Source organism: Phoenix dactylifera, unplaced genomic scaffold, assembly GCF_009389715.1.
Source record: "Phoenix dactylifera cultivar Barhee BC4 unplaced genomic scaffold, palm_55x_up_171113_PBpolish2nd_filt_p 000144F, whole genome shotgun sequence".
Classification (NCBI taxonomy): domain Eukaryota; kingdom Viridiplantae; phylum Streptophyta; class Magnoliopsida; order Arecales; family Arecaceae; genus Phoenix; species Phoenix dactylifera.
The window spans coordinates 1,068,658-1,092,290 of NW_024067699.1; the positions used below are offsets into that span (position 1 = coordinate 1,068,658).

The 23,633-nt window shown below is 37.3% G+C and overlaps 2 protein-coding genes across 7 annotated transcripts; one reads left to right on the forward strand and one right to left on the reverse strand.

Annotated features, from left to right (window-relative positions):
* Nucleotides 1-599: 599 nt before the first annotated feature.
* Nucleotides 600-11,427, reverse strand: LOC103719267 (HBS1-like protein). 6 transcript variants are annotated; one of them, XM_008808421.4, is made up of 11 exons: nucleotides 11,073-11,427; nucleotides 8,632-8,768; nucleotides 5,725-5,880; nucleotides 5,468-5,605; nucleotides 4,272-4,555; nucleotides 4,039-4,149; nucleotides 3,285-3,775; nucleotides 2,995-3,163; nucleotides 1,535-1,774; nucleotides 1,321-1,455; nucleotides 600-1,118 (listed from the first exon to the last, which is right to left on the reverse strand). In XM_008808421.4, the coding sequence occupies exons 2-11, from the start codon at nucleotides 8,762-8,764 to the stop codon at nucleotides 987-989; spliced, it is 1,989 nt and encodes a 662-aa protein (XP_008806643.1). In that variant the 5' UTR covers nucleotides 8,765-8,768; nucleotides 11,073-11,427; the 3' UTR covers nucleotides 600-986. The 6 variants fall into 6 exon arrangements, with proteins under 6 accessions (XP_008806643.1, XP_008806645.1, XP_008806647.1 ...); XM_008808423.4 differs by having other exon boundaries at nucleotides 8,647-8,768; nucleotides 11,073-11,426; XM_008808425.4 differs by having other exon boundaries at nucleotides 4,272-4,447; nucleotides 11,073-11,426.
* An 8,732-nt stretch (nucleotides 11,428-20,159) lies between these two features.
* Nucleotides 20,160-21,522, forward strand: LOC103700208. The gene is made up of 3 exons (XM_039116929.1): nucleotides 20,160-20,416; nucleotides 20,501-20,706; nucleotides 21,074-21,522. The coding sequence occupies exons 1-3, from the start codon at nucleotides 20,327-20,329 to the stop codon at nucleotides 21,321-21,323; spliced, it is 546 nt and encodes a 181-aa protein (XP_038972857.1). The 5' UTR covers nucleotides 20,160-20,326; the 3' UTR covers nucleotides 21,324-21,522.
* The last annotated feature ends 2,111 nt before the right edge of the window (nucleotides 21,523-23,633 follow it).

Here is a 23,633-nt window from a genome sequence, read left to right on the forward strand (position 1 = left end):
GTGTGTGTGTGTGTGTGTGTGTATATATATATATATATATGTGTGTGTGTGTGTGTGTGTGTGTGTGTATATATATATATATGTGTGTGTGTGTGTGTATATATATATATATATATATGTGTGTGTGTGTGTGTGTGTGTGTGTGTGTGTGTGTGTGTGTGTGTGTGTGTGTGTGTGTGTGTGTGTGTGTGTGTGTATATATATATATATATATATATATATATATATATATATATATGTATGTATATTTCGATCACTTGATGCATAGGCTAGCAGTCTCCAAATTATATGATTTTTTGATATATATGCTGTTCAGAGATAGCAGATCACATTTAACAGCTCCGATCACCCATATGAAACCTACATCATCCAATCTAGACTTGACCGGATCTCATTGAAGATCTACTCAAGTGGAGCCCATCACAAGGTTCGCATTCAGCACAGTACTTGGAAATTATGGTTAAAGATTGCTCTATCAACCACATCTACTTTAAAAATGCATTTCAAAACATTTTCAAATTTAAGACAGTATTCCCATATGATTATTGGAAGGATTCCTCTATCTCAGCTACAAAAAAAGAAATCACAAAGTAATAATATGAAATCAGAAAAGATAAGACAACGAATAAAACTATATAAATAACCGAATTACAATGCCTCTACAATCCCCCACCAACTCAGTTAAAAATCTAGTAATAAATTTAGTAGCAGCTCAAGCACATGGAACTATAAAAAGTGTAAGGACCATATATTACAACTTCTGCTAACATACATGACATAAATCTACAAATACCAAAAACAAGCCAAAACTGCCTGTAGCCTTTGTGGGGGACTGCATACTCTCTCTCTCTCTCTCTCTCTTTTTCTTTTTTTTTCTTTTTTTTTTTTTGCGTCTCTGAAGAACCATGGTTCTTGTGCATATATGATGGTGGTTTTGGCAATTTCCATGAGTTCGCCATGTTTATTAACAGATGCTGCTCAAGGAGCTACAAATCTGGCTCAGGTACCCGGGTAACAACACCAACCGCAATGGTGCTTCCTGAAGATCGCAAAAATGCCCTTCCAAGAGCCCGGCATTTGGAATATTCTTCCACACATACTGCCCCATCAAGTGCAACCTTACAGAAAAGAAAAAAAAGAATAAAAATAAACTCAATCAAATTGGGCAGTTCAATGGTAATGACAACAAATAAAAAGGTTGCAAGATAGAGTACACTTGACACAATTTTGGGATGCTGATTTAGGGTGATCAGGAACTGCATAGAACAGCACCAATTGGCAATAACTTTACCAACAAAACAAATATTAATCTAATTTTACCTCTATTACAGCACTTTGTTTGGCTTTAAGAATCCGTGGTGCCATTCTAGAGACCTGCCCAGTCTTCTGGTCCAGCAACGACAATATCTTTACCACCCTTGCAGCTTCTTTTGCATGATGTATATGAAATTCGACCTATATTTCTCCTTTTTCATTTAGACCATCTAAAGAAATATTTAAGTTAAGCAAATAAACAATAGCTAGGTAGCCTGACCTGAGATCCAATTAGAATAGGTGCTGCATTGTCCAAGACAAGGATCTTCAGTTCCAAACGGGTTGCTACACGAACAGGGAAATCAGGATGACAGAGCACTCCACCAGGCATCACGAGACCTGAGTCGATGCCCTGTAAGCTGACAGCTACATTGTCACCAGCTCTTGCTACACTGCATGTACTAGAATCTCGCTCGATAGATCGTACTGTAGCTAAATCCCCTGAAGGCATTACTAGAACCTGCAACAAAACAATTTACATAATCAACAACAATTGCTCTACAACGAGTTGCCTTAAATTAGCAAGTCCGTTCATCTGTGACTTGGTTCAAGCACATTTAGCAGTGGCTCCAGTGAAAGTTGCAAATATGGAATCTTTAAAGCTAGAGACAACCTCATAAGAGCATACATCTTGAGGGAGAATCTTCTAACCTATACTAGGGAGTTTTTCTGAGCATCAACCCTCACATGTATGAAAAGACTGACTGTCCAACAGTGACATCTCATGGAAGATCCCACCTAAGATGAAAGAAGCTTGTTGAAGGTAACTTGTCAAATGTTTCTCGCATTACTAAATCATCTAACCTTTCAGAAATCACCACCTCCAAGGCTCCAACTCTACAGCATAGAAGGACATGGCGAACAGCCTATCTTTTAATTAAGAAGCAGAACTATGGCAGACCCCAGACCTCCACCAGCTTACTAGTTCCTTAAAAGAATGGGACAACATGTGAGAACAGTCATGTTGCATCTGGTGTCATCAAACGTCTAAAAATTCTTTTCCCTAAACAAGACCTAAGATGGTTGCTGCAATTCTTGATATGAAATTTCATTTTTCTTTTAAACATTCTCACCAAGCCAACAGGCTACCAGATTGGCTACGGTGTAGCAATGGACCATTAAAGCAGGAGGATCTTTATTTTGATTCCAAGAGAAAAACCAGGGGTTACATATTATGATTTTCCTTCTTGCTAAAAGTTTTAACACATTTCAATTCCAGCAACTAAACTTGAATTCACAACAAACTGATTTTTTTTTTTAATTAACAACAAACAAATTTACCTTGTTTTGATTTTAGCACTCCTTTCAAATCTAAGTTCAGCACAATAAGATTTAAAAATTATATAGGTAAAAAAAAATCTCAACCTCGCCTCACCTAGAACTCAACCTCCCATTAAGTTTCCAACCAAAACAAGCATCCCAAGATGTATAGAGCAGAAAATATATTTAATAAATTCTCTACTTGCGTCCTAAGACAACAACGTTTCTTCAGCATAAAAACATGATGGCACAATAAATAGTATTGTATGGGAAAAAAACCTTCCTAAGGTGTCATATATTCCAGTGGATGTTTTTTGTTTTTTATTTCTTTCTATTTAACACGTGCAACAATTCTTTATTTTCAGTTAGTATGATTGCATGTCCTCCTGATTAGCCTCCAACACAACTGAGATCACATACCTTTGAACCATGTCGAATAGCTCCTGTCTCTAGTTTCCCGCAAGCTGCCACTTGTCCCATGGATTGTGACTTGATGACATCACATATAGGAAGAATAAGTGGCTTTGAAAAATCCCTTAGAGGAGGCTGCAGAGAATCTATCGCATCCAACAGACATAGTCCTTGATACCTACAAGCAAAATGCTCAATTATTGCAGCTATGCCAAGACAAGGTGCATGCTTGACAGTTGGCATTCCACTAAAAGATGCAGAATGTGAAACATATAGAAAATCATAAATTGCTAACTTACCAGCCAGAAAAACGCACATCGGAAGCAGCTTCGACCAAATTCTGGTTTTCCATGGCACTAATAGGTATCCAAGTCACTGATGAATCCTTGAATCCACGAGACCGTAGAAAGGAGCTGAGTTGCAATTTTATGAAATTAAATCTTTCCTTTGAGTATCCAACCATATCCATCTTATTAACAGCAACAATAATTTGCTCAACACCGAAACTTCTGATAAGTTGGGCATGCTCCCTTGTCTGTCCAACACCATTACCATCCATACCTGCTTCGAAGGACCCAACAGATGCATCAACAACAAGAACAGCTGCATCTGCTTGTGTAGCACCAGATATCATATTTGGGACAAAATCTTTGTGGCCAGGGGAGTCCAGCAAAACAATGCGATATTTCTTTGAGTCAAAATATGCAACAGCCACTGTCATTGTTATACCCCGCTCCCTCTCTTCATAACTTTCATCCATTGCCCATGCATAGGCAAATGATCCTTTTCCCTGCATTAATAAATTATAGAACACAAACTGTAAACCATGGACACTAACTGTAAGTTAGTCGCAGTAAATAAATAAAATATATCATTTACGTCATAAAGAAGTTCCTGCCATAGAGGCTGGGTTGGTGCTTCTTGATTCTGGTTCAATCTTACTAATTTCATTGCTTAGAAACAAGACCTAGCAGGTTTCATATGATTTTTCTCTATCACATTTTGCACATAGAGCACGTTTAACAATGTTGTTTGGGGAAAAATTAAATATACCATTTCTTTCGCCCCCTTCTCATACTTGTGCATTTCTCTCTTCGATATTCGTCCCAAAAGATAGAGCAATCTCCCAGAGAGAGTTGATTTTCCAGAATCAACATGACCAACCTAGTAGGATTAAATTAACCTCACGCTTCAGACAATAATATTGACAATGAGATGATGCAAAAATCTTAAAGTCAAACTGCAGAGCATCAAGCCCAACAGGCCTAACAAGATGCATCACTTACTATTGCAAGATTTAACTGGCTCAGAATTCCTTGCTCTTGGTCCTGGAACATCCATTTCTCTGACTTGTATGGAGTGCGTGAAGGTGCTTTTTTACTATTCATAGTATTATTATTCAGCTTCAAATGGTCTAGGTTGCTGGCTAGACTTTTTGTTGCATCTTCAACATCCCTGGAAGCTTTAGACAATGAAAAAGATGAATTGTCAGTTATTTCACTAGATACAGCTATCCCCTCTTCGTTGAAGCTGGAGGCTGCCCTGGCAGAAACTGACTGCACCTCGTGAACTAGAGGAATAATAACATAAAAAAAAAAATGTTACAAGCACAGTTTTGCATATCAACAATTCTTATAAGCTTACTCTGTCAAAGTGTTGCTTAAAACTGCCAGAGGGGGCATTTAATTGTCAGTAAGGAATCTAATATGCAATAATATTGCATAACTTTCTATAGTATGACAAAACAAAAAAACAATAGTATACAGAATCATCAGACATGGAGTCCCTAATCAATCATAATGCACAGAATCAGAAACTGTTAAGGGAAAAAGCGATATTATCACCTATATACTTCTGACTTTGTGCGAACATTTACAAGTAAGATGAGAAGCAATTCACGAGACATTAAAAATGAACTTTGAAATAATAACATTTCATAGCACAACCTCAAAAATAATTTCTACTATTAAACTGCTATAAGGCCAAAGAATTAAAGTATAACCCCCATAGCCAATGTTATTGACTTAACAGGTACTAATAAATGATAGATATATGATCACATGGTTTAGAACATCAAACAGACTTGTACAAGCAAAAATGGTTTCTAGAAGCAGTGCCAATTATGTGTCACTTCATTTATTTTCACTATTTCTTCACAGAAATTTTAAAATGCACTTTCTCTACACATAATTCTTGAGCTTTGGATACACATACACAGATATTTATTGAGGTTAACAAAAAAGTATTTGTTACTAATAATGTGAAAAAATGGAAACAATAATAATTTTTAAAGGGCTTCAAGATACAACAATCAGAGTTTGGTGAACGAACCAAAGGATGGCATAATTAGGATCAAACACCATAAGAAACTTTAGTTTTGATGATGCATTGCCAAATAACATAAGCAGATCTACATTAATATGGTGATCATGACAAACAACCATAAAGTTTCTCGATATTATTAAAATGTTTTGTAAATTACCTTTCCCAAATGACTTGCTAGCTTTTTTACTTGGAAAACCAACAGAAGTTATTTCTGTTTGGAGCGGTGCAGAAGGCACTTGTGTAAGATTGGACTTGCCCATTATAGATGCTTCTGAACTTTTGGACATGTCAATAGCTGCACATTGTTATGCCATAATTCATCAAAGAGGCAACAAAAACAATGCAGAATTTATAATTTGATATTCAAAATTTAGTGCAGCCAAATAACGATGATAACCACCCAAAAGAACATGCCTTTATCTTTATCATTGTTGTCAAAGTTGGCAGAGCAATCGCGGATAATTCCACATATCTCACAAGACAATGAACTCTCATCATTATCATACGTACAAATGGAGCACTGCCATATCCGAGGTCTGCTAACTTTAGTGCCTTGTTGAGATGAGTTTCCTGGTAACAGTAAGAAACAGAAACAAATAAAACAGTGAGAAAATTAAGTTATTTCCACAAAACCAATTCCTTATGACCGCAAATATGATGAAATAACTACTGAGCAGCTGAATTGAACTGTAAAAGATCCGGTTAAGTCAGAGAAGTAATTGGGCAGAATAAAATTTCTTGTAAGCAAAGGGGAAGGAACACAATCTGTAGAGCCATTGATGTGATAAGAGCAAAGGTTAAGGTTGAAATCGTAACAAATAACAAACATCGCAACAAGTTATTCCAAAGATGGCTAAATATTATTTTATCTAACTCACAGCAAACACAAATTATTGACTAAACATGTCTCTTTCAAACCTTTGTTGGAATATAAAGGTTGTAGAATATCATACAAAGTTTCTTGCTTGTAGAATCCTCGTCTAAGCATGCTTCTTCCAATACTTTACTTCACCACAAAACTTATTTCATATATATTGGTTCAGCTTTATGGATCAAAGTATGATCATCAAATTTCATTCATGGTCAGTTCTCAAATTCATATGAACCTTTTATATATTGATGCCAAATTCTTAGCTTAGCTGATGTTGAAGGAGGCGCAAGCCAAGAAATTTATAAAGGCTAGTTGGTGGTATGACAATGCAATTTAAGCTCATGAAATTAGTTAGCAGTCCTCCAAGTTTCCCATGGATTTGAGAAGAGTTCAGAGAAGAGGATAGAATAAAAACACTTAATATGCTAGCATCATGTCATGAAGACTAGGCAAAATGAAAGTAGATAAAAGGTTAAACTCCAGGGATCCATTACATCGAAGAGGGGAAGGCAAGGACATGATCATTTTAAGTTATGGTGTAGAGGCTTAAGCAGTGGACTAGTGTTAAATGTGGCTAAGGATGAGATTGAGTTATTTAGCCTAAATAAAATGTTGGGGTTGTGACCTACAGACGAAGGACTAGGGTCTATTTAGAGAAAGACTCGGGTTTAGTGTATGAAGCATAATAATGTCAATTGAGTAGGAGGAAAAAGAGGATCAGAAGCTCAACTAGAGAATCAATTAAATAAAGCAATGCCCCAAATTCTGGTTGAACATCATTCCTGAAATTACAACTGACCATATGAAATAATTAGAAGTGGCCTCTAAACTAAACAAGAATTAGACCTCTCATCAAATGTAAATCCAGATCAAGACTGGCAAAACTTGATTATCCTAATATGATTTCTCGGAACTTCTTGACAATAACCAACATTTATTTGTGAAACAAGATTGAAGCTACTACAGTTCCAAAATTATAAAAAAAATAATGACCTCACATTTTGTATATCTCTTCAGTTAAGTTTGATCCCTAAATTTAAAATTTACTGAACTTATAAATATCATGGATTACCTCTAGTGGTTCTTTCATGTCTACCATGACGCTAGGAAAAAGCCCAGAGCATCTGCTTGCCTCTGTCCTAGTCCATTATCTACTAGCATAAATGTTTAGCAAGGACTCTACAATAACCAGTGTGTTGTGCAGCCAGACAAAACCCCTTTATGGTGAGGGTTTCAGATTTATGGATAAGGGTAAAAAAGATAAAGCTCAAAAGAAGATGGCTAAAAAGACTGCAAATACATTTACTATGATTCAGTCCTCAATTCATTGCCAGAGATGGCTTGGAACAAATAGTTCATTATCTAATGAATCTCACCATTCTAATACTCTATCCGAGACTATCAATATTTATCAAATATGTTCCTATCTAACGGAATGCTATTGGATCAAATGACAAAGACATTGTCGAGAAAGAGAGAGCTTGTTTCGGATGAATTGAAACGTTCGATTCGTAACAGGAGAAAGATTTCGTATTCCTCTGTTGTAAAGATATGTGGCCATAAAAAAGGGATTAACTGGAACAAACAGGATTGGCCAGGTGGTAGAGTCATGGAAACATTTGCTTATTCCATATTTTGGACCTTCGCTCTATAGAACAATATGCTTTTGCGGAAATATGGAAGAATTAAAATCTGGATTAAAACACTAAGTACAGATGATATAACCTTGCCTAAACAAGAATTCTAGAATGGCAAACAATTAGAGCTTATTACTCACTACATCAAATAATTTTCATTAATGAAACCATGTAAATCCATCAGAAAATCAAAAAATATGCATGCCCGATGAAATGGTTGTTGCTATATGCTCCAATAACAAAACACTAGTTTAACTGAATAACTAAAGAAACTAGATAGACCTTTGTCTTCGTATTAGGTTGATGGATCTTCTCAATTAGAAGATCTCTCATATGATGGGGAATAAGCAAACACAAAATTCGTGCAATAAAAACAGGTTAAGATTGCTTATTGATGCTTCCAACATCTTTTTCTTACTAATTCAACATGCTATTTAATTTGCAAGGCATAAAAGGTTAAAAATCACTTGTTTAATCTTTCCAACTAATTATTAGGTTTAAGTAGTTAATGCTGTTATTTTTCTATCTTAAAAGTTAGACTTCCCAAAATGTTCACCTGTGTCTTAAGCCTTTAACAGTGGAACAAAATAAAGAAACAAGATGAATTCCTAGAGATGTATTGCACGACCTATTCAAGTGTAAGAGTGTTAAACATCAAAGGATAAGACATAATTACAAATCAAAACCAAAATAAATCATTGGTAGCATGTCTACTATAATGGCAAGATAACAGTGCGACAACAAAGATTTTCGAGGAGAAAAAAACAATAAAAGGAATATAGATTAGAGATATCAAGTACAGAAGCCACTTGCCATCTCCTTGCATACCATTATCATTTTCATAATCATTGCCGTCTGCACCATAATCGTAGTCATAATCATCATAATCATCGTATGCATCATAGTCTTCATCATAGTCAAGTCCATGATTAACTTTTCGAGGCATTTTTCTGAATGATAAAACATTTAGGAATGAGACAATGTTAGATTGTCTAAAATATGAAACCTGTGATCCAAAGAGACAGATGATTTAGTATTATAAATCAAAATGTATTCTAGAATGTGTTGAAACACATAAACCTGACAAAAGCTTTGAGCAGTCTTTCTGCAACTAATAGTTTAGCCCCTTCCCGGACGATAAAACTTTTTGCACAGCAAGCAAGTTGGAAAAAAGAAAGGAATTTGTCTGAAAAGAAGTGCAAGTTCCAACCACTTGGCTAAAAGCAGACACTACTACAAACCTTAGATGTCAATTTAATAACAGATAGGCATGGAAATGTATAATCTACAATATTCCAAAGAAACCACTCAATAAAAAATAGTAACTCTTAAGCATCCAAAAATAAGCAGCAGAAGCCAGCATATAAATTTGAAATACATCAGCATCAGTCCAGATATCAAAGTAATTTAAATTAATGGAAATAAAAAACGAAAATAATAAACTGATTCCAAGCTGCAATATCAGAGCCCAAACCAATCCACTCGCACAATCTTTGTTGTATTTGTGCTCCAATTGGTAGTGTTGCTTTTGCATGATCTAGTGAAAAGTTTAGTAAGTGATGGATTCATTCATAGGAAACACATGATGCATGGAGGAAAAATGAAAGTTCAAGAGAAGCGATCTCGGTAAATGATTTGAAAGATTCTAAACCACTCTCAGCTGCATGAGAGGATCTAGCTTGATAGCTATTATACACTTCAGACTTAAAAACATGTTCACAATCATGCAGAAGGTTTAGTCTGTTCTTTGCCACTAGATGTTTGCCACACTGTATCTTCTAGACCCTTGAGATGGTTCCAATGTAATTAACAGGGAATAACTCCTACAAATTCCCAATTAGGTTTCGAGGGAACTGTTTGATATCTTCTCCGTCCCAATTATATACCTTTGGTTTCTTAGTATTAGTTTCACTCCACATCCCAAGGCATGAGCCAAGCACTGGTATTGACATCTACAATGTAACAATGCACACACTGAGGCTGTGCTTGGATGGCAGAATTATTATACCAAACAGCATAACAATTTGTGGGGTGTGTGCTTAATTGTTATCCCACCATCCTTATCCCTCCCAATTATCTTTTGCCTATTCTCTCCTTTGATCCCATTGTCCTTATTATTTTTTTAATATTTAAATACAAAAATACTAACATTAATAATAATATAAATAATAATATATAATACATAATACGATTATTTATTATTATGAACTAAATAATATTGATATTATTAATTAAAAAAAGTATTAATGGTTACTACCAATATCAAATTATTAATATTATTAATTATGATTGAATAAAATAGTATCATTAAAATGGCATTATTTTTTATGTTTAAATAACAGTGTTAAAATAACATTTAATAATACATTTGAATAATATTATTAAAATTATAATTATCTTATCATACTTAGCCATTTTTCACAAATGGTGGAAGGCCTATTTTGTTGAGACAAAAAACCACTTAGTCCCTCAGCTTATTTCACAACCCAGTTACTACATTCTTTTTCAACCAAACACTTATTGGAACACTTGGATTGAATCACTTTCTAGAAGGGCAAAATGGATTTTGATGAAAAGTTGAAACACAACCTTTTGTCTTCTAAATCCATTTAAGCCACCTGATACACTAATAAATTACTCCACCATATAGGTTGGAGTAATATTAAGATAACCTATTTATTCTGGGTTAATTTATTCTGCTTGCAATTGCAGACTTATTCCATGGAGTAGTCTTATTCCTCCAGACTTATCCAGATAGCTTTTCCTTACTCCTCCAAAATTTCTTCTGCAACCAAACACAGCCCTGAGGTTCACAATTGACTGCCCTGAAGCACAATTACCATTAGCTATCCCAAGTTTAGGGGTCCATTGAAGCTCCAGCATCTACATGAGATTATGATTTTCTCTAGGATAAGCTTGCTTGCATTTTTCTATTGAATTGCACGCCCAAGCTCCTATGCACCAATTAAAATTCATAGTACAGAATAGCATGGTTCATGCTCCATACATCATGGAACTGAACCAAAATTGTACCCAACTACGACTAATTCTTCAACCTTCACCATCATAACCAAGCTTATGATGGCATGTACTCGTTCTCCAAACTAATCAATCAAACCAAACCCGTTTTTATTCAATTCATAATTAGACAGCAAAAGCAATGCCCAAATTGCCTCTTCGAAACATAAATAGCCAAAAAAGGAGAAAAAAAAGGAGAAAGTTTCCAAAAGAGACGGTGAAAGGAGGAATCTTACCCTAATCCTCTCTTTCTCCACCCTGATCTCTGCTCCCGAATCACTCCTCAAACGAATCGGTTCGAATGCCTTCGCAGGAGAAACGAATCTGGACCCCCCCCCCCCCCCCCCTCCCCTTTCTTTCTTCCTGGATTAGGGAACGATCGGGATGAGAAGAGCGGAGAGCGATTGATTTATTTCTCTTCTTCTCCTACTTTTATAACGCAAAATCCCTCGCAGAACGATGGACTCGGCAGCTCCACTCCGCTTGTGTCCCGTTCCCATCTCGCCGGTGCATATGATTAAGGGAAGGAAAGCAGAGTCCGCTTAGAACGCAAACTCCATGATCGGATCGGACGACGAATTCTAACTCCGTGTTGGAGAGCACATTTAACGGCCTCCCCACGTACCCCAAAGCATCCATTGATGAGGCGGTGGGGACAAAATGGGGATTCCAATCTCCAACGGGTCCATCCGCTAATATGTGAGCTTAACCCTTACTCATCCTAACCCGACTTCAGGTCAAAAACTTTTTGGCCCAAACCTAGGGCTCATTTGGTTCGCGAGAAGTATTTTTTTCGTAAAAATATGATTTTTGAGAAGTAGATTTATAAAAAAAGTATGCCTGAAAAAGCACTTTTGGCATGTTTGGTTAACGATGAAAAAGTGATAGATTTTCAGAGTGCTTTTGTTTGGTTGACTATCCACTTTTTTCAAAAAGTTATGTGTAATTCCTATTATACTCTTAATAAAATTAGATTTTAAATGCTTTTTTAATGCTGAAGGGTTTTTTGGAAAAAAATAAAAATGAAGTGATTCTCGACTTATGAGAAAGTAACTTTCCCGTGTTTCTCATGGGAAAAACTTTTCCATAAAATATAAGAATCATATTTCTATGAAAATACAATTTTTTCATCTCTCTTCTTTGAAAACTCTAACCAAACAAGAGGCATCTCATTACTTTTCTATTGATCACATTTTACCCCCTTCTTTTCCTGCGAACCAAACGAGCCCTAGGATTCCCCATGAAATACTTCTAATATATTTGGTTTCAATTTATTTGAATGAGAAGAAAATGCTCGTCCAGTGATTGGTTGGGTTAATGGGCTTTGATGCAAGGTGGTGAAGCTAAAAGTGTGAGGATCCATGCGGGTATGTATTTAGTCCCACATCGATTATTCGCTGGGTAGATCTTAGATACTTATACAGAATCAAAATATCCAAATAATATCTCATAGCTAGTCATTTTGGGTGTGATTTTGAATTTTTATAAATGGTATCAGAATGGACTCGGCCCATTACCTATATAGATTAGAAGACACTGCATCACGAATTTTAACCTAAAGCTAACTAGCAGTCTTTTATTTTGCTTGTAAATGATTTCTTGGTTGCCCCAAATATGCTAAACTTCTTCGAAGCAAGCTGCAACTAAGGATTCAATCATGAATCAACTGGCCGCCATCGCCACCTCCAAAATCCATCAGGATCATTTTAGAATTCACTAAACACAGAATCCTCTGCACCAAAGTGAATACATGTGTAAGGAGAACACAGCTTTCATTAATCATCAATTTTGATTTTATGAGAGGCGTTTTTTGTAGTTTTGTTATGGCTCCTTACTTTGTCAGACTAGCGGGGTGTCTATATAATTTACTAGAACTCAAATAATACGAAAAAAAGGTTTTTAGGATAAATTCCGTGCCTTTAACTCGCTTCTGGATACGATAGAGGTAGTTCAAGCCCAATGCAAGCCTGCACATCCATGGACCGCCTGGTCCATTTAAATGGTTAAATAATTCTTTTTCTCGATTTCATGGATGGAGTTGAAATTATGACATGAACGCTATAGTATACATAAAGTTAGATTTAAATTCTTTTTTTGTTGTACTCCACCCAGCTTATATGCACAAAACAGTATTATTTATATGAACGCAGGCCTACCCTGTTTGACTTCAATTTGGACCGACGGGCCATGCGAGCCACGTCAAGCTTAGCCCAACCTGAAGATAATTTTTTTAGACGCCATCTAAAGGTCCGTTTGGATGGTTGCACTAAAAATTCTATAAAATTTATGAATTAAATTAGTATAATAAATAAAATTATAAAATTATAGGCAAAATTAGGTCTATATTTGTAAATATCTATGAATGACTTTTGAGGGGCCCAACACGAATCCTATGGAGAGAAGAAAAAAGATCTATTAAGATTATTTTTTTCTTTATGAAATTTGGACCATCCCACTTCAAAGCTACTTAGCAGGTTTTTTTTTTCTTTCCTAAAGGATTTAGACCGGCCCACTCCAAATCCAACTTTAGATATTTCTGAATATAGGCCTAGCCTACCCTATAATTTTATGAGTTTGTGGGTTGTGCTGATTCAATCTACGAATCTAATAGAATTTTTAACTCAATCATCCAAACATATCCTAAATTGGAGATGAGCTATCTTAAGCATAAGATGGCCAAACCCAATGTGGATCTAAAATTTGAAAGTTGAAAATATCCAACAAAATTCCTATCCTTGCGTCTTTCCAGAGAAAGTGTTCACAAATTTTATTGATAAATATGTCAATAAGGTCATAAAATATTCTGTGCATATAAATAGAGGTGCAAATGGGTCGGATCAAGTCGGATCTTGACTGACCCTGATCCGATCTGGTTTCTTGTTCGAATTTTAATTTTGGATCCAGACCCAACCCGATTGAAGATCGGATCGGAACAGGTCGGATCTACGGCTATAATTTTTGATCCAACACGTTATTCGGGTCGGGTCGGATCCATGTATAATCCAGACCCAATCCAAAAAAATATCGAGTTCGGGTCGGGTCTGGTCCTGGTTCGGTTCGGGTCTAGGTCGGGTCCAGGTCCGGTTTTTCCGATGCACCTCCTACTACCACTAAAAAGGGAGTGGAAGAAGGAGTTAGCATGAGAGCTTCCGATTTTTTCGGCCTAGCAAGCAAGCGAGATCGAGATTGAGGGAGAGAGAGGGAGAGAGAAAGAGAGAGATGTCAGGGTGGGACGAGGGGAGAATCTCATCCGCGGCTTTAATGGCGACAAGGGCAGCTTCCCCTACTTGTAACTAACCTCAGTAGTCCCCTCCCTTCTCTCTATCTTCTCTCTTTTCCTCTCCTCTAATCCACAACCCCGACCACCTTACGATAACAATGGAGGGCTTTGATGCCTTCGATGTCATGCTCTTCGATAAGATCCGCAAGTCCTTCATCTGAGCGAATCCTCTGCCCTTATGAAATTGAAGTAGCAGCAGCAACCACTGCAGCTCCTTCCATTTCCACTGCCCTGCAGCACAAAAAACCCAAAAAAATGGTAAGAACTGAGAATAGGAAAGGCCATCGCATGGGAAGGGGGGTCGTCCCATCATTATTAAGGGCGACATGACATTCTGCCACCACGATCAGTGTTGCCCTAGGGAGTGGGGAAGGTAAGAATAAAAAACAGTTAGACTGCGGGCAAATATTGTTGTGCCACCCCCACCTCCTTTTGCTATTTTTTTTAATCTTTTTTTAATACAAAATGTTTTTCGCTTGGTTTTTATCGGTAGACTGTGGGCCTGCGAGCCTAAACGGGTAATTCAGGTTCGAGTCAAATCGGATCGGTTTGTTAGGTAAACGATTCAAAATTCACCCAAAAAAATGGATCGGGTCAGGTCCGGGTCCGGTCGAGATTCGGTAAACTCAGACCCCACCCGAAAAATAGAACGATCCAATTTTAGGTCCCGACCTGACCCTACAGGTCCTCCAATTCGGGTCGAGTCGGATCGGGTCATGGGTCAACATGACCCATTTGCAGCCTACATATAAAACTTTCCCATGCCGGCATGACACTAAAGACTTATTATAATTAAATCACAAAATTGTTTATTGACATTACGTGCATGTGTGTTCTTGTGTACCCGTTGCCAATAGGGCTGCCAAATGGGTCAGGTGAGGTCGGGTCCTGAGTGACCCCGACTTGACCTAGTTTTTTATTCGGGTCCTAATTTTGAACCCAGACCCAACCCAATTGAAGATCGGGTCGGGTCAGATCGGGTCCACAGCAGACCCAACAAGTCATTCGGGTCGGGTCGAATCTATATATAACTCGGTCCCAACCAAAAAAATTTGAGTCTAGTTTGAGTCCGCTTGTTTGGGTCCGATGCATCACTCAATCCTCAGTTTTTTTTTGCCACCCTATTCGGCCCCAGTCATGTGCTTATTTCCCTATTCACAACACACTAGACAAAAGAACTCGTCCTTCAATCGAGCATTTCCCATCTGATCATCGTTCCACCTTCGGCAGGCGAGTGCGACGAACACCAAAAAAAAGATCACACCAAGGAAGTCCCTTCCGGATTCCTATCGAATAACCTATTTCCTTGAGTAACAAGTGACAGGGTCATACGGATCAATTGTCCAGCGAACCATTCGCTCCAAAAACTGAAAACAAAACAAAAAAAGCAACTAAAGTTACATTGTCTGTACTTCCCAATAGGACAAATCACAGCTGGAAACCAATAAGAAACAAGAGAAAAATAAAAAAAAATAAAAAAAGAATGCAACTGAGGTAAAGAAAGACCGGAGGGTACTCCTTAAAGCCGCGAGCCATCGGCAGTAATAGACTTCTCCCATATGCCATTCAAAGGCCAATGGTCCAACAGACCAAACCCTGGAGCAACAAGAGTCCAGGAGAAACAAAACCATGCTCATGCAAGATGGAAGTGTCATGCATAAAGATATAAGATAGTATGTGCACTTTTAGGTGCTATAAGTAACCTTGTAACAAGAGCCAACTACTATTATTTCATTGTAGATGGCTACCCTAAGCCTCTTATTCCCCCTCTTGAAATGTTAAGGGCTCGTGTGGATCGCAGGAAGTATTTTTCCTCCTAGAAATATAATTCCTGGGAAGCATATTCCTGGAAAGAGGATGCTTGGAAAAATACTTTTGTCATTTTGGTTGACAATAGAAAAGTAACAGATTTTCAGAGTATTTATGTTTGGTTAACCATCCACTTTTCTGAGAAAGTTATGCGTAATTCTTATTATACCCTTAATAAAAATTAGGTTTTTAATGCCTTTTTAATGCTGAAGGGCTTTTTGGGAAAAAAATAAAAATAGAGTGATTTCTGGCTTACGGAAAAGTAACTTTCTCATATTTTTCATGGGAAAGACTTTTCCATGAAATGTGGGAATCATATTCCCATGGCAATACAACTTTTCCGTCTCTCTTTTTCGAAAACTCTAACCAAACAAGAGGCATCTCATTACTTTTCTGTTGACCACACTTTTCTTCTTCTTTTTCTGCGAACCAAACGAGTCCTAAAATTTTTTGCTTAAGATTTTTTCTGCGACATAATCAATATACGGGTCACTCAGGTCGGGTCGGGTTTGAATTCAGTAAATCCAGACCCCACCCGAAAATAGAATGTGTCTAATTTTAGGACTCAGCTCGGCCCCGTGGGTCCTCCAATTTGGATCCGGGTTGGGTTTAATTGGGTCAGACGGGTCGGATTACGGGTCAACTCGACTTATTCGCAGCCTTAGCTGCCAATGTAATATCTTAGGCATTGGATTAATGTAAATTATTGAAAAAACATTTAGCACCATGCACCCATGCCCAGACTACTTCACTGTGACACGCGGCTCACTCTAAGGTGTACAGCTAAAATGGGTGCTCGACTGAGGGATCCCTCGTTGAGCTCTCATTGTCGCTTTACGATGTCCCACCAACCAAAGAAACGGTGACATAGACGCCTGAATTGATTCACTTTTAAAAACAAAAAAATATTTATTATTTTTAGATTTTTTTTATTTTTTTATTTTGCATCTATACCTTCTAAAATATATAAAATTATATAAATTTCCTCATAAAATTACTATTTGAATATATACCTTCATAAAATACTTATTTTGCATGTATATCTTTCTTATTCTTTTTTTATATATGTATATATACCATCTAAAGCCATAAAAAAATAAATGATTTAAATTTGAAATGATAGAAATACTCTTACATGTAGATACACAAAATTTTTTTTTATAAAAATACACATACAAATAACACTTTACAAAGGTATTTATGCAATTATGCATATTTAGGAGGATATACACTTAAAAAAATTCAGTAAAAAATGATCAAAATTCAATAAAGATAATTCAGTTGTTCTCAATAAAAAAAAAGTGACAAAAAATTTATATTATAATGTCACATGATCTCATATTAATATCAACTCTTATAGAATAAATCATGTTGCTTTTACAAAATTCTCGCCTAAAAAACGAACAACAACTCAACATTTACATATCACTAAAAAGTAGTTTACTAATCTAAGCATCTATAATTAATTTAAATTTGATATGATTTAATCTTTTAAAAATAATGAAGAATATATAGATGATATAGATTCAATAATGATAATTATATCAAAATCAAATGAAGAATAATATTACTAAAATAATCACTTAATAGCTTTTTTGAATATATACTCTTCTAAATATAAGAAATAACATGAACATTCTTGTAAAGTTGCTATTTGTGTGTATATCTCTATCCAATGAATAACCGATGTAGGACTAAATACATGCCCGTACGGGTCCTTACATACTCCTTCCGTTTAAACCTTGACGTCTTCAGACTAAGGGTTCAAATCCCTTCAATTCTAATGACAAATACCACGACCGGCTCGTGATCAGTCCCAGTGGATCCGTGTTGCAGTGTCTCATAGTCCACATAGCTTATGGGCCGGGCTCACTCTGATACCATTTGTAACAATGCAAGATCTCACCCATAATGGCTACTCGGAAAGTATTATTTAGATTCTTTGATCCTGTATAAGTATCCAAAATCTATCTACCGAGTAACCGATATAAGACTAAACATACGTCTGCACGGATCCTCACAACTTATATAGGAGAGATTTCTCAAATTTCTTTACATTAATCTTGTCGAGAGGAGAACTTGCCGCTCTCTGTGATTTCCCCTTGTCCCTCTCCAACTTCATCTCTCCCAAAGTTTCTAAGCGAGCCCTTACTTTTTTTATTTTTTGATTTTTTTTTTTTGGTAACCAGACTTTCTTTTGATTCACAGGCATCAAAGGGTGCTGAGTCGAGGGGTCTGCGCCTTTGAGGAAGACCATGTTTCCTAGGATTCTACATGCAATTTAAAATATTTGAACTGGAAGACCTCTCTATTGTACTGAATCCATTGGGGAAACAAGTTACCTTTGCGCAGCCGTGGTAGTGGGTTGGGTTGGAGTGCAGTGTCATATTAATTTGGAATCGTTCAAAATAAAAGCTTATATAATAATCTAATCAGGGATCCGATTCCTGTGCCACTAAACCTAATCCTTCATGACTTAAAATTAGGTAAATGTTTCCTAGCCTACATCAAACTGGAGTTTGGTACAAACTTGTCCAGCTCAAATTGATATTGCAAGGGTTGGGCTTCGGTTGATTGAGCTCAATTTGCTCAATTCGGAGAACCATGTAGCAAGCAAGTATGGTTTAGATCTTTAGCAGATCTATTGATAGAAATTATTTTTTTATTTTCAGATGCTTCATTCCTTTGGTGCATCCAATGGATACGCCTAGGTGGTTAGATTTGATTAGAGATAGTGCTTAGAACATTTAATGTATTTAACTTGATTTAACTTATTACAGATCAGCTTAGATTAAGTATTTAATAAAATAACTAAGTTCAGATTTGAATTTTTAACCTATTTAATAAATAAATCAAATTCGAGCTAATAGTTTTTTAACCTATATTGTATTCAACCACTACCCCATCCCTTTGTTTTTCCTCAAAAACTATCCAAACACTATGCTAAAGATTAAAACCCCATCCATACCATTTTATTTCAAACAATGGGGCATATTATCTATGAACAATGGACTTTGCTGACGTGTCCCTCCCGTTTGTCATTGGGTTGAGCCCAATCGACTAATAACTAGAAAATGGGCCTGTTCGGTCTCTATAAATTAGTAAAAAGAATACAAATAACTTTCCACCATTCTCTATAAATAATTACATTCGGATTTGAATTTTTGATTTATTTAATAAATAAATCATATTCGAGTTAATAGTTTTTTAACCTATTTAGTATTCAACCACTACCCCATCCTTTTGTTTTTTGATAAACACTATCCAAACACCATGCTAAAGATTAAAACCCCATCTATACCATTTTATTTCAAACTATGAGGCATATTATCTATGAACAATGAATTTTGCTAACCTGTCCTGTTTGTCATCGGGCTGAGCCCCATTGACTAATAACTAGAAAATGGACGTGTTTGGTCCCTATAAATTAGTAAAAAGTACAAATAACTTTCCACTGTTCTCTATAAATAATTACATTCAAATTTAAATTTTTGACATATTTAATAAATAAATCATATTCGAGTTAATAGTTTTTTAACCTATTTTGTATTCAACCACTACTCCATCCCTTTGTTTTTTCATAAACACTATCCAAACACTATGCTAAAGATTAAAACCCCTTCTATACCATTTTATTTCAAACTATGAGGCATATTATCTATGAACAATGAATTTTGCTAACCTATCCCGTTTGTTATCGGCCTGAGCCCAAGCAACTAATAACCACAAAATGGGCCTGTTCGTTCCTATAAATCAGTAAAAAGAGTACAAATAACTTTCCACTGTTCCCTGGTTATAATTTTGAATGCTACTTCAAAATCTTCCAGAAATTTCACCGAACAACTTTAAAACGTGAACCGGTTTCAGTGAGTCTAGTATATCCTTTCTCCCAGGTTTTTCAAAATAAAAATAAAAAATAAAAACAATACCAAACAAATTATAAGATAATACAAAACTTTAAAAAAATTATATAGTATATATATATATATTTTCATTTGGACTAAAAGATCAGAATATATATATATATATATATATATATATATATATATATTTTTGTGCGTTCAGTTTACGGGATTCCATCCAGCTGTTATAACTTCGCCTATCCGCAATCAATGCCCAAAAAAAAAAAAAAAAAAAAAAAAAGGAGGGAAAGAGAGAGAGGTTGGGGCGAGCAAATCCCATAAATGCTTACTCACACACGCGTACCCAAAAAAAAAAACTTAAAATAATCCCATACCATTCATTCACCCACTCCTACCACCTTCTGGTATCTAGTCCACCTCACGGTTTGCACTTAGTACCCCCCACCCTCTCCTTACCGACAGAAACAAGAGGGAAAGATCCAGCGGGAGAAGCAGAGAGAACCGTGACCGACCGGATCCCTAGATCTACTCCGGATCCATGGCGTCCATCCTGGTCCTGGTCATCGTCTTCGTCTTCGATCTCATCGCCTTCGGCCTCGCCGTCGCCGCCGAACAGCGCCGGAGCACGGTAAGCCCTCCAAATTATCGAATATTAGCGAGATCTGAGCTCATCCAATGTTGTCGATCTGAAGATAAAATACGGTGGTTCCAGGCGATCGTGGTGCCGGACTCGGAGAAGAACTACACCTACTGCGTCTATGACTCGGACATCTCCACCGGCTACGGCGTGGGGGCGTTGCTCTTCCTCCTGGTGAGCCAGATCATCGTAATGGTGGTGAGCAAGTGCTTCTGCTTTGGCCGCTCCCTCCGCCCCGGCGGCCCCCGCGCCTGCTCCCTCCTCCTCTTCATCGCCTGCTGGTAGTCTCTCCCTCTCTCTCTCTCTCTCTCTCTCTCTCTCTCTCTCCCTCCTTCTCTTACCGTCGGCGGTGACCATAACCGGAGCCGTTCAGATCTCCGACGGAGGTCGATTCCCCGGATCCGTGTTCCTATTTCTGTCCGTATTCTTTCGGACGGACTTGAAACGCTCAAAACATTATTTTATGTTGAGTTTTCAGTGATTTCACGTCCGGCGGTCGGTGATCCGAGCTGGAAGGTGGAGACAGCTGTCCCCCAAAACTAAGGCCGGCGAGCTGTTGACGTATAATGTTTTCTATGCGGGGTGTCCGCGTGGGATCTAACGGTGACTTAACGGCGGTGATCTTTTATGCGGTGGCTTTGGTTACAGGTTGACGTTTATAATAGCGGAGGCGTGTTTGCTGGCCGGGTCGGTGCGGAACGCGTACCACACCCGGTACCGGACGTTGTTCGTGAACGACCCGCCGTCGTGCCAGACGGTGAGGAAGGGAGTCTTCGCCGCCGGCGCCGCCTTCGTTTTCTTCACGGCGATCCTCTCAGAGCTCTACTACGTTGCCTTCTCCAAGGCCAACTCACAATACGACAAGGAGTCCTCCATTGGAATGAGCCCCTACAGCTAGATATCGAGGTCGATCACTCTTTAGATGGAGACTTGTTTTGCAGCAGTGTTTCTCTATTTCGTTATTGTTATTGGCTATTGATCTTTAGCTCTTTCTTGGTGGGTACAGAACATTACGTTGTGGGCTACTACTCATGGAATGTTGATCGAATTTTTTGTTGTTTCTTTTTATATAATATCAGCTTGATGATTCTGGGTGAGTGTGTTTATGGATTGCGTTGGTAGTTTTGATCCTAACCTATCTGGACCAACACTGCACTACAGATCTACGGATGTATTGGAGCTGGCCACGGGTTGGATTTGAATCTTTAGCCCGATGTAGGGCTTAAAGGGAAGAGTATTATAAATGATATCAGGATGAACTCAATTCGATTCATAATTTATGTAGATTGGGGATGTTGCAGTATGGATTCATTGAGACTGACCACGAGTTGATTGTTGTGTTTTTGATTAGATTTGAATAGATTTCAATACTTAGTTTGATGCGAACGTTGGGACTTAAAATGGAGGAAGTACGTAAGAATTTGTGCAGGCGTGTATTTAGTCTCATATCGGTTATTTATTAGATAGATTTTGGACATCAAAAAATTTAAATAATATTTTTGGTTAGTTTTTTTGTAGTGAGGTCTTGAGTTGCTACAAATGGTATCAGACGGAATTCGATCTTTAGTCTATGTGAACTAGGGACATTGCAATACGGATCTTGCAATACAGATTTATCGGGGTTGACAATAGGTCGATTGTGATGCTTGTGGTTAGATTGGAAAAGATTTGAATTCTTAGCTTGATGAGTACGTCAGGGCTTAAATGAGGAAAGTATGTGAGGATCTGGAAGATTATGTGTTTAGTTCCACATCGGTTATTCACCGATGAGATCTTGGGTATTTATATAGGACTACAGAATTTAAAAAGAATTTATATCTTCCGGCTAGTCTTTTTGGGTGAGGTTTTAGGTTATTACAAATGATATCAGAGCGAACTCAGTGCGTAGCCTATGTGGATTAGGAGACACTGTAGCATGGGTTCATAGAGGCGGATTATGAGCCGATTATGGTGGTTGTGATTAGATTTGAATGGATTTGACTCTTAGTCTAGCAAAGACGTCAGGGCTTGAATAAGAAGAGTATATGAGGATCTGTGTGAGCATGTATTTAGTCACATATTGGTTATTCGTCGAGGAGATCTTGGGTTCTTCTATAGGACTAAGGTATCCAAATATACCTTTCGACTAGCCTTTTTGGGTGGGTTGTGCCGAGGTTGGCCAAAATTGACATGGAAGGCGGAATTGATCAATAAAGAAGTCTACTTATTGGAAGGTTCTCGATGGCGGACCCTCTGATGCTTAAGTTAAATATTTAGAACAACAATGGAAGAGAGAGAATGAGTGGAGATGAGTGTTAGATTGCTTACTTGAGGGTCTTCGATCATCTCTATTTATAGAATGAGTGTAGGATCCTTGCCTGATTTATCAGCTAATCATGCATTAACCACATGGTAATAGCTTACAACGATTAGTACTTGGTGATAATCGCATTGATCGTGTATTAACTTTGTGATAATCCAGGACCTCACTGAAAATAGCTTGCCAGAAAGTATTATTTGAATTCTTTGATCCAATATAAGTACTCAAGATCTACTAGCAAATAACAGATGTGAGACTAAACAAACGTCCACATGAGTCCTCACATACTTTTTTAGTTTAAATCCTAACGTTCTCGTTAGATTAAGGGCTCGAATTCATTCAAATTTAATCACGAGCATCACGATCGGCCCATGGTCAACCGCAATAAATTCATGTTGCAGTGCCCCTTAGTCCACAGGTTATGGGTTGGGTCTGCTCTTCTACCATTTGTAGCAATCCAGGATCTCACACAAAAGGCTAACCGAAAGGTATTATTTGAGTTTCTTAATCATATATAAGGACTTAAGGTCTACCAGCGAATAACCCATTTGGGACTAAATACACGCTCGCACGAGTCCTTACATACTTCTTCGTTTAGATTCTGATGCTCTCGTCAGGTTAAGCGTTTAAAGCTATTCAAATTTAATCATAAGCACCACGATCGGTCCGTGGTCAATCCTAATAGATCCGTGCTACAGTGTCCCTAGTTCAAATAGATTATGGGCCGGGTCGCTTTGATACCGTTTGTAACAACTTAGGATCTCATCCAAAACGGCTAGTCGGAAGGTATTATTTGAGTTTCTTAATTCTATATAAGTACCCAAGATCTGCCCAACGAATAATCGATGCGGCACTAAACATATGTCCGCACGGATCCTCACATACTGTTATACCAGTGTCACTATTGTT